Raw genomic sequence first — 12,666 nt, 5'->3', positions numbered from 1 at the left:
CCTCTGTATTTCTGGTAATATCCTTTGCTTTACAATCTGCTTTCTCTGATAATATAGTCACTCCAGCTTTTCAAAAATCAATGTTAACATAGTATATCTTTTCCCTATCTTTTATGTTTAACCTATTTGTGTTTATAAAATAGGTTTCTTATAGGCAGCATATGGTTGAGTTTTTTTTTTTAAAAAAAACTTTTCTATTCTACCAATCTCAGCCTTTTAATTGGGTTGCTGTGAGACCATTAACTTTAATATGATTATTGATATGGTTCTATTTTTTTTTAAGATTTTGAAAGAAAGAGAGAGAGAGAGAGAGAGCACATGCAGGAGGAGAGAGAGAGAAGCAGGCTCTCTACTAAGCAGGGAGCCCAACATGGGGCGCTATCCCAGGATCCATGATCTGAGCTGAAGGCAGACACTTAACCAACTGAGCCACCCAGGCACCCCAATATGGTTCTGTTTAATACTACCATCTTGGCGACACCTGGGTGGCTCAGCGATTAAGCGCCTGCCTTTGGCCCAGGGCATGATCTTGAGTCCCAGGAATGAGTCCCACATCGGCCTCCCCACATGGAGCTTGCTTCTCCCTCTGCCTAGGTCTCTGACTCTCTCTGTGTCTCTCTCTCATGAATAAATAAAATCTTTAAAAAAATAAAACTACCATCTTGCTATTTTTTATTTTTACCAACTCTGCCCATTATCCAATGTCTGAAAACTGCCATTTCATATATTTTGCCCATTTTTTGAGTTGTTAATATGGGAAGATGAGTCCATTCACTGCTATTTCATCATTGCACGAGTCCTTCATGTTTTGTTTTTCATACTGATTTGTTATTTATACATGTGCCAAATATGTTCTTCCAGTTTATCTTGTCTTTTCATTTTATTTATGCATTTTTCTCATAAAGAGATTTTAATTTTGATGTTATCAAACCTTTCATTCTTTTCCTTTAGGCTTATGTCATGCTTATATAATGCCTGCTCTGTTTTTTCTTCTAAAATGTCATCTTTGAAAAGAAGAATGACTCCTCAGTATAAGTTAGTTTTATTTCTAACATCAAGTTTATTAGCTATAAAATTAATACATGCACATGGTAAAAACATCAAGTAGAACAGAGGGCTATAGATAAAAATGAAAAGTTTCTTTCCTCTTCTCTCACTGCCCTTGTTTGTCAAATTCCTCTTGACAGAAATAACTCCTGTTAAGTATTTCTTGTATACATTCTTCCACACATACTCTGGACAGATACATATACATGTATACTTATTCTTTTGTATATAACTGGGACACACACAAACACACAGAGTTCTGCAATCTTCCATTCAATATTCTATCTTTGAGTTCTTAATGTGACTGAGTTTTATCAGATGTACTCTAGACTGACAGAGGGACCAGGGCAGTCAGAGAACAAAGCAGGGGATGTGCATAGGAAAAGGCATATTCATTTCTGTAAAGCTAACATTTAGCACAAGTCTTAAATAACTAAAGGGGAAGAAACTGAGAAATCTGGAAACAAAGTGCTATCTTTACCATTCTTCTCAGGCCAAACTGGTCTCCTGACTGAAAGTTACCATCTCCCAGGGCCGCAAGGAACAACATGTGATGATGGATGAGGATGTTAAGCAGCTGGACCTCTCACCTGCGGTAACTTCCCACTATGTGTCTCTCCCCCACTAGCTTTACTCTATCTAGCACATGCATTTCACTCAAGTGCACAGTTAACACTGACCATACAGCAGTAAAATCTGGGAGCTCAAAGAATACACAGTTGAGTTCTTACATTTATAAACTCATACGAACAGCTACCATTCTAATACCTACTGTGTGAGGGTAGGCACCATGTTGGGAACAACAGCCCTGCAAGGTTAATGTCAATGTATCTCCATTTTACAGATGAGAAAATAGAAACTGTAAGGGTCAAAGTAACCTTTTCAGGATCACAGGGCTAATCCAGTAGCTTCCAGAGACAACTCTACACCTTAATCAGGTCAGCCCACCTTTCTATCCATCCCACACCACATTCACTCCTATATTGTGGACTTTGTGCTATTTTCTTTGCCTGGCATTCCCTCCCTCCACTTGTCTTGTCTGGTGTTCTGTGGAAGCTAGGCAGAGAGAGAAACATGGGGCCATATAGGATCCATGCTAGGCTATGCAGAATGCTGCCAGGGATGAGGATCAGTCACCCATAGGAGTCCATGAACAAGAACAAACACATGGGGTAGGGATTAAAAATTCAGACAGGGAGCTGAGCCTGAGAACTGGAAAGCACCCTCAGAAGCCTAGGATGTAGATACTACTGCAGCTCAAGAAATGCTACTGTCAACTTTTGGAGAGCTTTAGGTGCTCTTGGAGAGCTGCTCAGAAAAACAGCTCTGTTGCCTACAGTCTTACAGCCACTAGCCAATAGATCTTCCTCATCTCAATCCTGCTCATTCTCAGGGCCCACATTGAGTTATACCTCCAGGAAGCCTTTCCCTATCAATTCAACTCATCCCTCTCTCTTTCTTTTGGGAATTATAATTTTACTTAAAATCAGCACCATAAAATAGAACATGTATGTGTACCCCTTCTTGCCCTTTAATCATTTCAAGTATCTTGTTTCTTTGAGTTAACTCATTCACATCATTTTTCTATTGTTTCTCTACCTGGCCTGGATATTGTAAAGCCTGGCTAGATTCCAGTCCCAATTCTCTAAGGAGCTGTGTGACCTACAGCTAGTCACAACCTCTCTGAGCCTCATCTTTGAGGGTTTCTGTGAAAATGTAGTAAATTTTATAACACAACATACGAACATGTTATTGCTGAAGACATTTGAACTAAAGTGCTTCTGCCTTTCACATTCTATTTAGTGGATAATTCTATGTAAGAAATAGCAATCACTGCTACTCACTTCACACTAGGGTCCTCAGCAAAGGTTAACAGGATTAGAATAAGAATATTGCACAACTGTTAAAGATGGTGCCAGATGGAGGGGGGTCTATATGCAGCTGATTTGGGAGCTCTCCTTAGAAACTACCAGGTGATTCCAGGCTTGCTCATTTTTAAAGCTTCCATCTTTCTGAATGTTTCTTCATGTAAATGATCCGTGTCAATGCTATGAAAAAATGAAAAGAATCTAGTGTCAAGTCAAGCCAACAGATCCCTTCACTAGTTTTCCTATCCTAAGAAGATTCCCATTCTACTGGCTTCTTAGCACCAGTTACTTCACCCATTCAGCCATCTACCTTTTCCATCAGCCTTAGCTCTTCTCTTTGGGAAAATGCCTCACTTCCTCCTGGACTCTCACATTCATCTGTCTCTGCCTTTGTCCAAGGCCCTGCTGCACCAGTCCATTATTTCCTGCTCCTGTATATGTAATCTCTCCCTCTCTACAGGCTCCTTTCACTCAACCTAAAACTTTGCCTCTCCTCAGCGAGCCAAGAAGGAAAAAGAACAACTCCCTCCTTCCCACAGTTCTGCAAGCCCTCCCAGCTACAGACCTACATCTCTTCTTTACACAAATTTCTTCAAGGATTAGTCTCTGCTCCTTCTCCCCCTTCTTTATCTCCAATCTCTTCAAGTCATTGCGGTGTGGTTTCTGGCCCCACCACACCACTGAAACTGCCCTTGACAGAGTTACCGATGGCCTCCTAATGACTAAATCCAATGGACAGAGGTTTCAGGACTCATCCTTTTGGTCCTCTCTGCTGCACTTGATACCATTAAGCCCTTCTTCCTTGAAATTCACTTTTCCCATAGCTTCCAGGACACCATTTTCTCTCCTGGTTTACTCCATGGGTTTTCCTTTCCATACCCACCTCTTAAAAGTTGGTATTGCCCAGGGGGCTAATTCCCCAGGGATGTTTCTCAGAGGTTCTTCTCTTCTCACTCTCCCTAGAGGATCTCATCCATTGTCATGGCTTCAGCTATCATCTCCAGAGCACACTCCTATATCCAACTGCCCACCCATTAGAAAACTTCCCACAGGGTCCAAAAGGCACTTCAGAAAACTCCACACGTGTGTCCCCAATTAAAACCCACTGACTACAAAAGATGGTACAAGCTCTTTCAGGTGTGTAGTGAGATAAAAACTTTAGGTTTTTTTAAGATTTTAGTTTTTAATGGATAGAAGCTAGCAAAGTGAAATGAGTAAACTTGCTAATTATGGAATTGTAGAGTAAGTAGATATTTAATGCCTTGGAAATGTAACAAGACCTTTAGAACTTTTGGAGTTACTTAGCACAAGTTGCCTTCTCTCTCTTTTTATTTATTTATTTGTTTATTTATTTATTTATTTATTTGTTTGTTTGTTTATTTATTTTTTAAGTTGCCTTCTCTCTTGATGCATAGTACTCACTGTTGGGCAAGAGGTGGGCCAATATGCTTAGGAAACCCGAGGTCTTCTGGGAATTAAAAGACTAGATACACTCAACCCCTTCTTTCCAAATTTAGAACTAGAAAATTGCATCAGGGTGAGTTAGAGGCCTTTATCCAAGGCTCGCGGCCTGGAAAAGGCACCAAGGCCCATAAAATAAAATTTTCTAGAAGAAAGATAAAGGCTCAAGTGGGGCCCTTCACTCAAGTCATGGGCCTCCACCTTTGTGGGGCAAGGGCAGGTCTCACATCTATATACCTGTGGCTAAGTCCAGGAGCTCCTCTAGACCCAACCACCCTGACACATACAGTACTTTAGAGAACAATGGCTGCATGATTGGGTGTGGACTAGTATATCTGTAACCTCAGTGCCCAATTATGATGGCACTGCAGGGCTAGCAGGGATCCAGAACAGCCAGGGTATCACTGTCTAGTAACCAAACTTCCGTGGGACCAGGTAGGGTCAGTTCTTAAGATCCCTCTGTGGCAGTGAGAAACAACAGCAGCAGTGGACTCACTCTCCAACCAACTTTGGAAGCAAAACTGGCTCTAGCTTGAAGGCTGGTTTTTGAAAGGTAAGGAAAGGCCTCAAAATGAACCCCTACTAGAGTATTTGAAATAGCGTAATGACTGAGTTTGTACTCAGAATTCTGTTAACAGGACTTACTAAACACATATGGTATACAAGGCCTCGCCTACCCCCTCAGCCTCACTTTTTGACACATTCTGCTTTGTACTTCATGCTCCAGCAAGAGCAAACTCCTTGAATATTTCCCACCCTTTTCCCTATGAAGTATCATAAACCATACTGTTTATTGTCTAACTACCTTATTCATGCTATCTCCTGAGCCTGGACTACCCTTCTCCATCCTTACTCCCATTTCTCCTGGTAATAGTCATGAGACTTAACTCAGGTGGTCCTTCCTTCAAGAAGCTTTCTGTGACCCTCTTGGGCTGCCACGACTCCCTTAAGGCCACATGATCACCCTATTGCATTTTTCAGTTTATGGGCCTGTCTCTACCACTAAGTCATTAGGCCCCTGAAGAGCATAGATCATGTCTCACATCTTATTCACTCTTGTCTCCTGGCACCTGGCACACTTGACTAGCACATAGCAGGTATTTAGAAAGTACTTGTGGAATGAGTGAAGGTAAGCTCTGTCACTCTAAGGTCATGGTCTCTTTTACTCCTTGACCTTCTGGAAGTCTAGACATGTAGTCTTTATTGAACACGTCATTAATGGCCTCCTTTCCTTGCCTCCCGATGTTCTAAGTTACTAATTTGTCTTCTATATGTATTTACTGTATGCAAAACACTGAGCCAGGAACTTTATGGGGGGGGGTGCGTAGAGAATACAATGAAGAACAAGATTCAGCTCCACACTCAATCAGCTCTCAGAAAATAACCTTCTTCCTCCAGTCTTTGCAATTTCCAGCCAAGACTCTCCCTTTTAGAAGGCTCTCCCAGAATTACCCTGTTTGATCCCACCACAACATTAAATTATCCACAGTTCCCTCTCACCTTACTTGGGTAAATACATATTTCTATTAATTACAGTGTTGTTTGTATTACATATACTCTAACATTCAAAACTGATTTGAGGGGATCCCTGGGTGGCGCAGTGGTTTAGCGCCTGCCTTTGGCCCAGGGCGCGATCCTGGAGACCCGGGATCGAATCCCACATCGGGCTCCCGGTGCATGGAGCCTGCTTCTCCCTCTGCCTGTGTCTCTGCCTCTCTCTCTCTCTCTGTGACTATCATAAATAAAAAAAAAAATTAAAAAAAAAATTAAAAAAAAACTGATTTGAGGTCAGTGAATGAGGTCTATTCTGTGTGTGTGTGTGTGTGTGTGTCCTTTATTTTGTATTTTGAGCTATTACTGCATACTGTTATCAACTTATCAACTGACAAGTTATAAGGGTTTGAAGGTTGGCCTGAAAACACAGTGGATGCACATTGGTTAAAAGGCAAAGAGCAAGAGATACAGGAAACGGTGTAATAATTTACAATAAAAAGCAAATAATGGCATGCCATCACAAAATAATTTCTCCCTGCTGTCACTTAGGACCTTTGCTGAAGCATACACACTACAGAGCGCTACCACATTAAATTACTCAATATTTAAATAAACCTTAGGATTGATCATTAAGCTTATTCCAACAAGTTGACAATATAGACAGCAGTCACCTCTTTTGAGAAAGACACTATGGAATGGAAGTCTCGAAATCTCTGAGGCTTATCATGTCGCAAATAATTCTCTTTTAAGGCAGTAACCACCACACTTTCAAGCTTTTGAAACTAACATACTTCACTTTGCTAGTATAGAGAACCAGTTCCTGTTTCAGCCAGACTTGTAATCAGGCCTTTATGCTGTTTTCATTTACACTTCAATCTGTTAAATTGGCTTTGAAATGTGGAATTTTTGCACTCAGCCTTTATTTTCCATTATGTGTTCCAGCTCTGAATGCCAGAAATGAATGGACATTTGGCCACTGATTAGCTGCCAACACAGCATAGCTGTATCCTAATTAAGACTGACTTTGTGGGTCATGCCAGCCTGCTGAGCTGGCAGATGGACATTGACCAAAAAGGGTCAAGACCTCCACTTCCTATAATTGCATCATTACAACTTCATTTCCTTGAGTCTTGAAGATCCAAATGTAAACATTAAGACCTCTGGCAAGTATGAGAAGAGAAAAGGGAAGGAATCTAACACTTATGGAATACCCTCTATGTGCCAAAGGTTGTACTAGGTACATCTTTAATTAACGTTTCACTTCATTCAATCTCCTCGTTAACGCCAGATAGTCAGGTACTAGTATTGGCTCCATTTTACAGACAGTGATACTAAAGTACAGGGAGATTAAGTAAGCATGGCCATGTAGTTAGTAGGTGCTAAACCTGGTATTTAAGCCAGACCTAACAGAATCTAGATGTGGTACTCTTTTCCCTACACCATGTTGCTTCTCTTAGCAGTGATATCCAGTGCTGCCTGTTCTCTGCCTCTTTCTCTGCCCGTGTCTAAGGAGGAGGCCTACTGGTCATTTTACTTACTTTTGATATTTTGCCTAGGCATGGCTTGCCTCAGTTTTTCTTCTTTCCTGACTGCAATGGGCTATGATCAAACCCAACATGTCTGTCCTGACCCTCTCCCTTCCTCCTGCCACCCCCCCCCCCCCGCCATAGTAACTTACTAGAATGTCTGTAGTTTACATATTGGCTGAAGCAGTGCATCACAGAGCATTTGCACTCCAAAATCCTTGAGGTCATTTCCGCTTAGGTCTAGCAATGTTAGGTTCTCGTTTCTGCTGAGGACAGAGGCAAGGGCTCCACAGCACGCATCTGTGAGATGACATTCTGCTAACCTGCGGGGCAGGGGTGGTTTGAAGATTCAAGAAAGAAACCAGTTTTATTCCGAGTTCTGCAATGACCCCCTCATACCATATAGAGAGAGCCTGGAACAAGAGCCCAGTGAGCAAAAGGTCCCAGTATACTTACCACAAAGTCTGCAGTTTGCAGGAGGGGTGTTTCAGCCCTTCACACAGCACCTGCATACCCTCGTCCCCTAAAGCATTATCACTGAGGTCAAGGTCTCTTAGGTACTGATTGGTGTAGAGTGCATTGCACAAATCCTGACAGCACTCTCCAGTCAGGTGGCAGGTCCATAGTCTGCCAGGAAGTAAGGTAGAGAAGGCTGGCATCATTTCATCTGCACTGAATTACTTTAGGAATTCTGTTTGCCCATGAGAAAAACACATTAGAAACACACAGTGTCATGTAAAAAAAAAATCCCATAGGCCAGAGCCAAACAGAGATTGTAGAGAAGGGAACATTTATTCTCCCTAAATTATCTGGTTCTTCATGTATTGCTTCCTTGAAGATTCAATCACGAGGCCAAAAAAAAAAAAAAATACTCATTTAAGAGTTGCTGAAACATCAGGAAACTATGCCTGTGGCTTTAGTCCACAATACTTACGCCAGATCCTTTAAAGGACAGTCAGGCTGTTTTAATCCTTCACACAGCAATTTCAGTCCCAAATCTTCAATTTTGTTATTAATCAGAAGCAGCCTTGTCAGGCTCCGGCTGGAGCTCAGGACTTTGGAAAGGGACTCACAACAAGCTGCAGAAAGGGAACATTCAGAAAGCCTGGAGGAATGGGAATACCAAGGTGGCTGTTAACCATGGAGTCCTACTGAACCTCAAGTGCCAAGGCCCATGAGAACAAGGAGAAGCGGACACTTACACGAGATTCTCGAGAATACCCTTCGTATACTGCAGACCTTCACAAAGATGCTGTACTCCTGTGTCCCCTAGGGTATTGGCAAACACAAACAGCTCTTTTAACGTCTGACTCACTTGCAAGAAGGAAGAAAGCTCCATACAGCTAGCATCCGTTAGGCAACATGTGCTCAAGCTACCAAGAAAAAAGAAGAAAAATCAGCCACTGCTCACTTTTAACTTCCTGAGAATGTTTTCCTAAGTTCTAGCCATGCTTCAAATTCTAACTCTTGGTGCACTTCCTTCACAAAAGCCTCCTTCTGAAGTCTCTGGCTCACAGTGACCCCCTACCTTTCCCTGGACTCATGTGGTATCTCTAAATGATTCCAAAGTATTGAGAACTTCATCACACATTGAACTGTGTTGCTCTCCAATTGTTTCATATCTGTATGTCCTTAAGGGCAGCCTTATCACTTGTCCTTCTGATAACTCTACCCACCTCTAGTCCAGCATTGGGTGTATATGGGTATCCCCTATAGAGTTAATATTTAAGTGGTGTCATTCCTGTAAACATGCAAGATGGTAGTATATACACTGGAAAGATCAGGAGATTTGGAGACAGATTTTGGAGTCACCACGATATCACTTTTGAGTGGTATGACCTTGGACAAGTCACTTTTCCCTGTGATCTTCAGTTTCCTCATCTGTACAACGGGAATTAGAAAAATCCATCTTGGGGATGCCTGAGTGGCTCAGTGGTTGAGCATCTGCCTTCAGCTCAGGGCGTGATCCTGGGGTCCCCAGATTGAGTCCCACATTAGGCTCCCTGCACGGAGCCTGCTTCTTCCTCTGCCTGTCTCTGCCTTTCTCTCTCTCTGTGTCTCTCATGAATAAATAAATAAAACCTTTAAAATAAATCCATCTTATTGGATTTAGTGCATGAAGGTGAAATAACTTCAAGCATAGATCCTGGCACACAGCAGGCATTCAACAAGTTCAATAGCCATAATACGATGCCAGACAGTTCCAAGAAACTTACTCTAGTTTCTCCACTTTACAGTTGGAATGTCTGAGACCCTCACAAAGATACTTCACCCCTGTGTCTCCCAGGGGATTTTCACTCAGGTCCAAACACCAAGCATAGATCCTGGCACATAGCAGGCATTCAACAAGTTCAATAGCCATAATACGATGCCAGACAGTTCCAAGAAACTTACTCTAGTTTCTCCAATTTACAGTTGGAATGTCTGAGACCCTCACAAAGATACTTCACCCCTGTGTCTCCCAGGGGATTTTCACTCAGGTCCAGTTCAGTGAGGTTTCGATTGCAAATGAGAACAGAGGCAAGGTACTTGCAAACAACCTCTGAGCTTTCAGGGAGAAAGCTAGCACACAACCTGGAGAGAAAGAAAGATGAACACAGACAGAATTGGCTGCTTTCCTGTCCTACTCACCCGCCCCCTACCCACAATACCTCAGGAGCAGAGAAAATAAAGGTCCACTCATACAAGACTGCCAACCTTGATAATGTCACAGCCTCCAGGAGAGAGAGAGAATCGTACTTTGCTCTCACAACACTGTATTCCCCAGTAGGATTCAGTAAGTGTTGACTGCCCCTCCAAAAAAAGTGTTGGGAGTAAATATCAAAGTGACTTCATCTCATTTTAACCCCCTGCATGAATGTAGAATTCTATCTCATAGCTATTTTCAAATCCCATGAGGGAAATTCTATAATATCTTTAATTAAGCTTTACAATCAAAAGATCTAAAAGTCCATTATTTATTAATTTTCCATCCTTACAGAGACCCAGCCCATCATCATAATATAATATTTTATATACATAATATTTTCTTTAGGATGAAGAGTGGTTTTTACTGACCTTCCTGTCTTCTCAGTCTTTGTTTCTTCATATTAAGTAGTCTAGTTTCTTGAACTATCAACTTTTTCTTCCAACCCTTTCCAGAATTTCTATGACATATATTACAATCTTGGAGTCCTCAATTTTCTCTTGAGTTACCAGGCTCCAACCTTAGCCTTGAAGAGGGCTCATAAATAAACATGTCTATATCTCCCCAATTTAGAAATTTTAAATAGGGGCATTTGGTAGGCAGGAAGAGTTTCAAAGTGAAGTTTAGAAAGCTTTAAAGAGCTTTTGCTTAAAAAAAAAAAGCAGAAGGGACACCTGGGTGGCTCCGCGGTTGAGCGTCTTCCTTTGACTCAGGGCATGATCCTGGAGTCCCAGGATCTAGTCCCGCATTGGGCTTCCTGCATGGAGCCTGCTTCTCCCTCTGCCTATGTCTCTGCCAACCTCTCTCTCTCTCTCTCTCATGAATAAATAAAATCTTTTAAAAAATTAAAAAAAACACATATGGGGTACCTAGATGGCTCAGTCAGTTATGCATCTGACTCCTGATCTCAGCTCAGGTCTTCTCTCAGAGTAGTGAGTTCAAGGCCCACATTGGGCTCTACATTGGACATGGAATCTACTTGAAAATAAATAACCCACATATTTATTGTGCAAGTTAATTGTGTCACATTGGCTAGGTCATATAACCAGATATTTGGTCAAAACTTATTCTAGATGTATCTGGGAAGGTAATTTTTAGATGAGATTAACATTTAAATCAGTAGACTCTGAGTAAAGTAACTTACCCTCCATAATTTGGGTGGGCCTCATCTAATTAGTTGAAGGTCTTTCAGAAAAAGACTGACCTCCCAGGGAAGAAGAGAGATTTCTCCTAGCATAATACCTTTGAACTTGAACTGCAACATGAGCTTTCCCCATGTCTCTAGCTTGTTGGCCTACTTTGTAAATATTGAACTTGACATCCACCATAATTTACATGAGCCAATTCCTTAAAATAAATCTCTATATAGTCGACCCTTGAAGAACACAGGTTTGAACTGCATGGATTCACTTAAATACGAATTTTTTTTAATAAATGCAGGACAGTACTATAAATGTATTTTCCCTTCCTTATGATTTTCTTAATAACATTTTCTTTTCTCCAGTTTACTTCCTTGTAAGAATACAATATAAATATATATCACATACAGAATGTATGTCAGCCAGCTGTTCATGTTATCTGTTGGTCTTCCAGTCAATAGCAAGGCTATTAAACTTTTGGAAGGTCAAAAGTTATATGTGTATTTTTGACTAGGGGGAGTTTAAAGTACCTCAAACCCTTTGTTTTTTCCTTTTTCTTTTTTTTAAGATTTTATTTATTCATCAGAGAGTGAGAGAGAGAGAGGCAGAGGGAGAAGCAGGCTCCATGCAGGGAGCCCGACATGGGACTCAATCCCGGGTCTCCAGGACCACACCCTGGGCTGAAGGCGGCACTAAACCGCTAAGCCACCCGGGCTGTCCAACTCTGTGTTTTTCAAGGGTCAACTGTAGATTTATATACATCTTCTTTGTTCTGTTTCTCTGGAGAATGCTAATACATATACAATAAATTTTTTTATTAAAACTATTACCATGGGACTTTGAAGTTAGATTCATGTGAGTTCTGAATTGTGCCTTTGCCATGTTATTTAGTCTTATGGCCTCGGGTCCCCATTTCCTCATCTGTTAAAATGGATATGATAATCTGAAACCTCTCAGAACTGTTGTACAATTAAAGGAAATCATAGATACAAAGCAGTTGGCACAATGCTTAGCACGAAGTAATACTTCAGTAAGTGTGGGCTATTGTTATAGTCGTTGATATTACTGCCGCTTACAATAAAAAAAATTATTTTCCTAAACTTTTTGCATAGGAACAATTTAGGGACTGTCACTTTTAGTCTTCTCCATGACTCTTTGAAATGTGTTGATCACACAGCATCCATCTTGGTTGTATATTTAATTTTTTTTTTCTCGCAGTAAGGAAACTAATGGTTACCACTTACTTGAGCTTCTGTAATTTGCAATTCGGGTCTTTTAAGCCTTCACAAAGCAATTTCAAAGCCAAAGTGTCCAATTTTGTTTCACTGAATTCCAGATCAGTGAGCCACTGGCTGGTGCTAAGAACAGCTGCCAGTGCCCCACAAGAAGCAGGAGAGAGAAGGCATCGGTACAATCTACAGTGAAGAGAAGAATGACCTCATTAT

At 41.3% G+C, this 12,666-nt stretch overlaps 1 protein-coding gene across 16 annotated transcripts in view; it reads right to left on the bottom strand.

The window, feature by feature from the left end:
* Positions 1 to 12,666, bottom strand: part of VSIG1 (V-set and immunoglobulin domain containing 1) — a 146,981-nt gene that overhangs the window by 103,509 nt on the left and 30,806 nt on the right. For 12 of the 16 annotated variants that reach the window (XM_041740984.1, XM_041740995.1, XM_041740983.1 and 9 more), the window contains exons 7-12: positions 12,466 to 12,636; positions 9,791 to 9,970; positions 8,599 to 8,769; positions 8,331 to 8,501; positions 7,853 to 8,023; positions 7,549 to 7,719 (exon numbers count right to left, since the gene is read on the bottom strand). In XM_041740984.1, the coding sequence (XP_041596918.1) occupies positions 7,549 to 7,719; positions 7,853 to 8,023; positions 8,331 to 8,501; positions 8,599 to 8,769; positions 9,791 to 9,970; positions 12,466 to 12,636 (1,035 nt within the window). Of the gene's footprint in view, positions 1 to 1,040; positions 3,096 to 7,548; positions 7,720 to 7,852; positions 8,024 to 8,330; positions 8,502 to 8,598; positions 8,770 to 9,790; positions 9,971 to 12,465; positions 12,637 to 12,666 lie in introns of those variants that run through there. The other 4 variants (XR_005985658.1, XR_005985659.1, XM_041740989.1 and 1 more) reach the window with 3 other exon arrangements.

The sequence above is a fragment of the Vulpes lagopus genome, chromosome X (assembly GCF_018345385.1).
Source record: "Vulpes lagopus strain Blue_001 chromosome X, ASM1834538v1, whole genome shotgun sequence".
Classification (NCBI taxonomy): Eukaryota; Metazoa; Chordata; class Mammalia; order Carnivora; family Canidae; genus Vulpes; species Vulpes lagopus.
The sequence above is the reverse complement of the archived record's forward strand: the minus strand, read 5'-3'. Positions and strand labels throughout refer to the sequence as shown.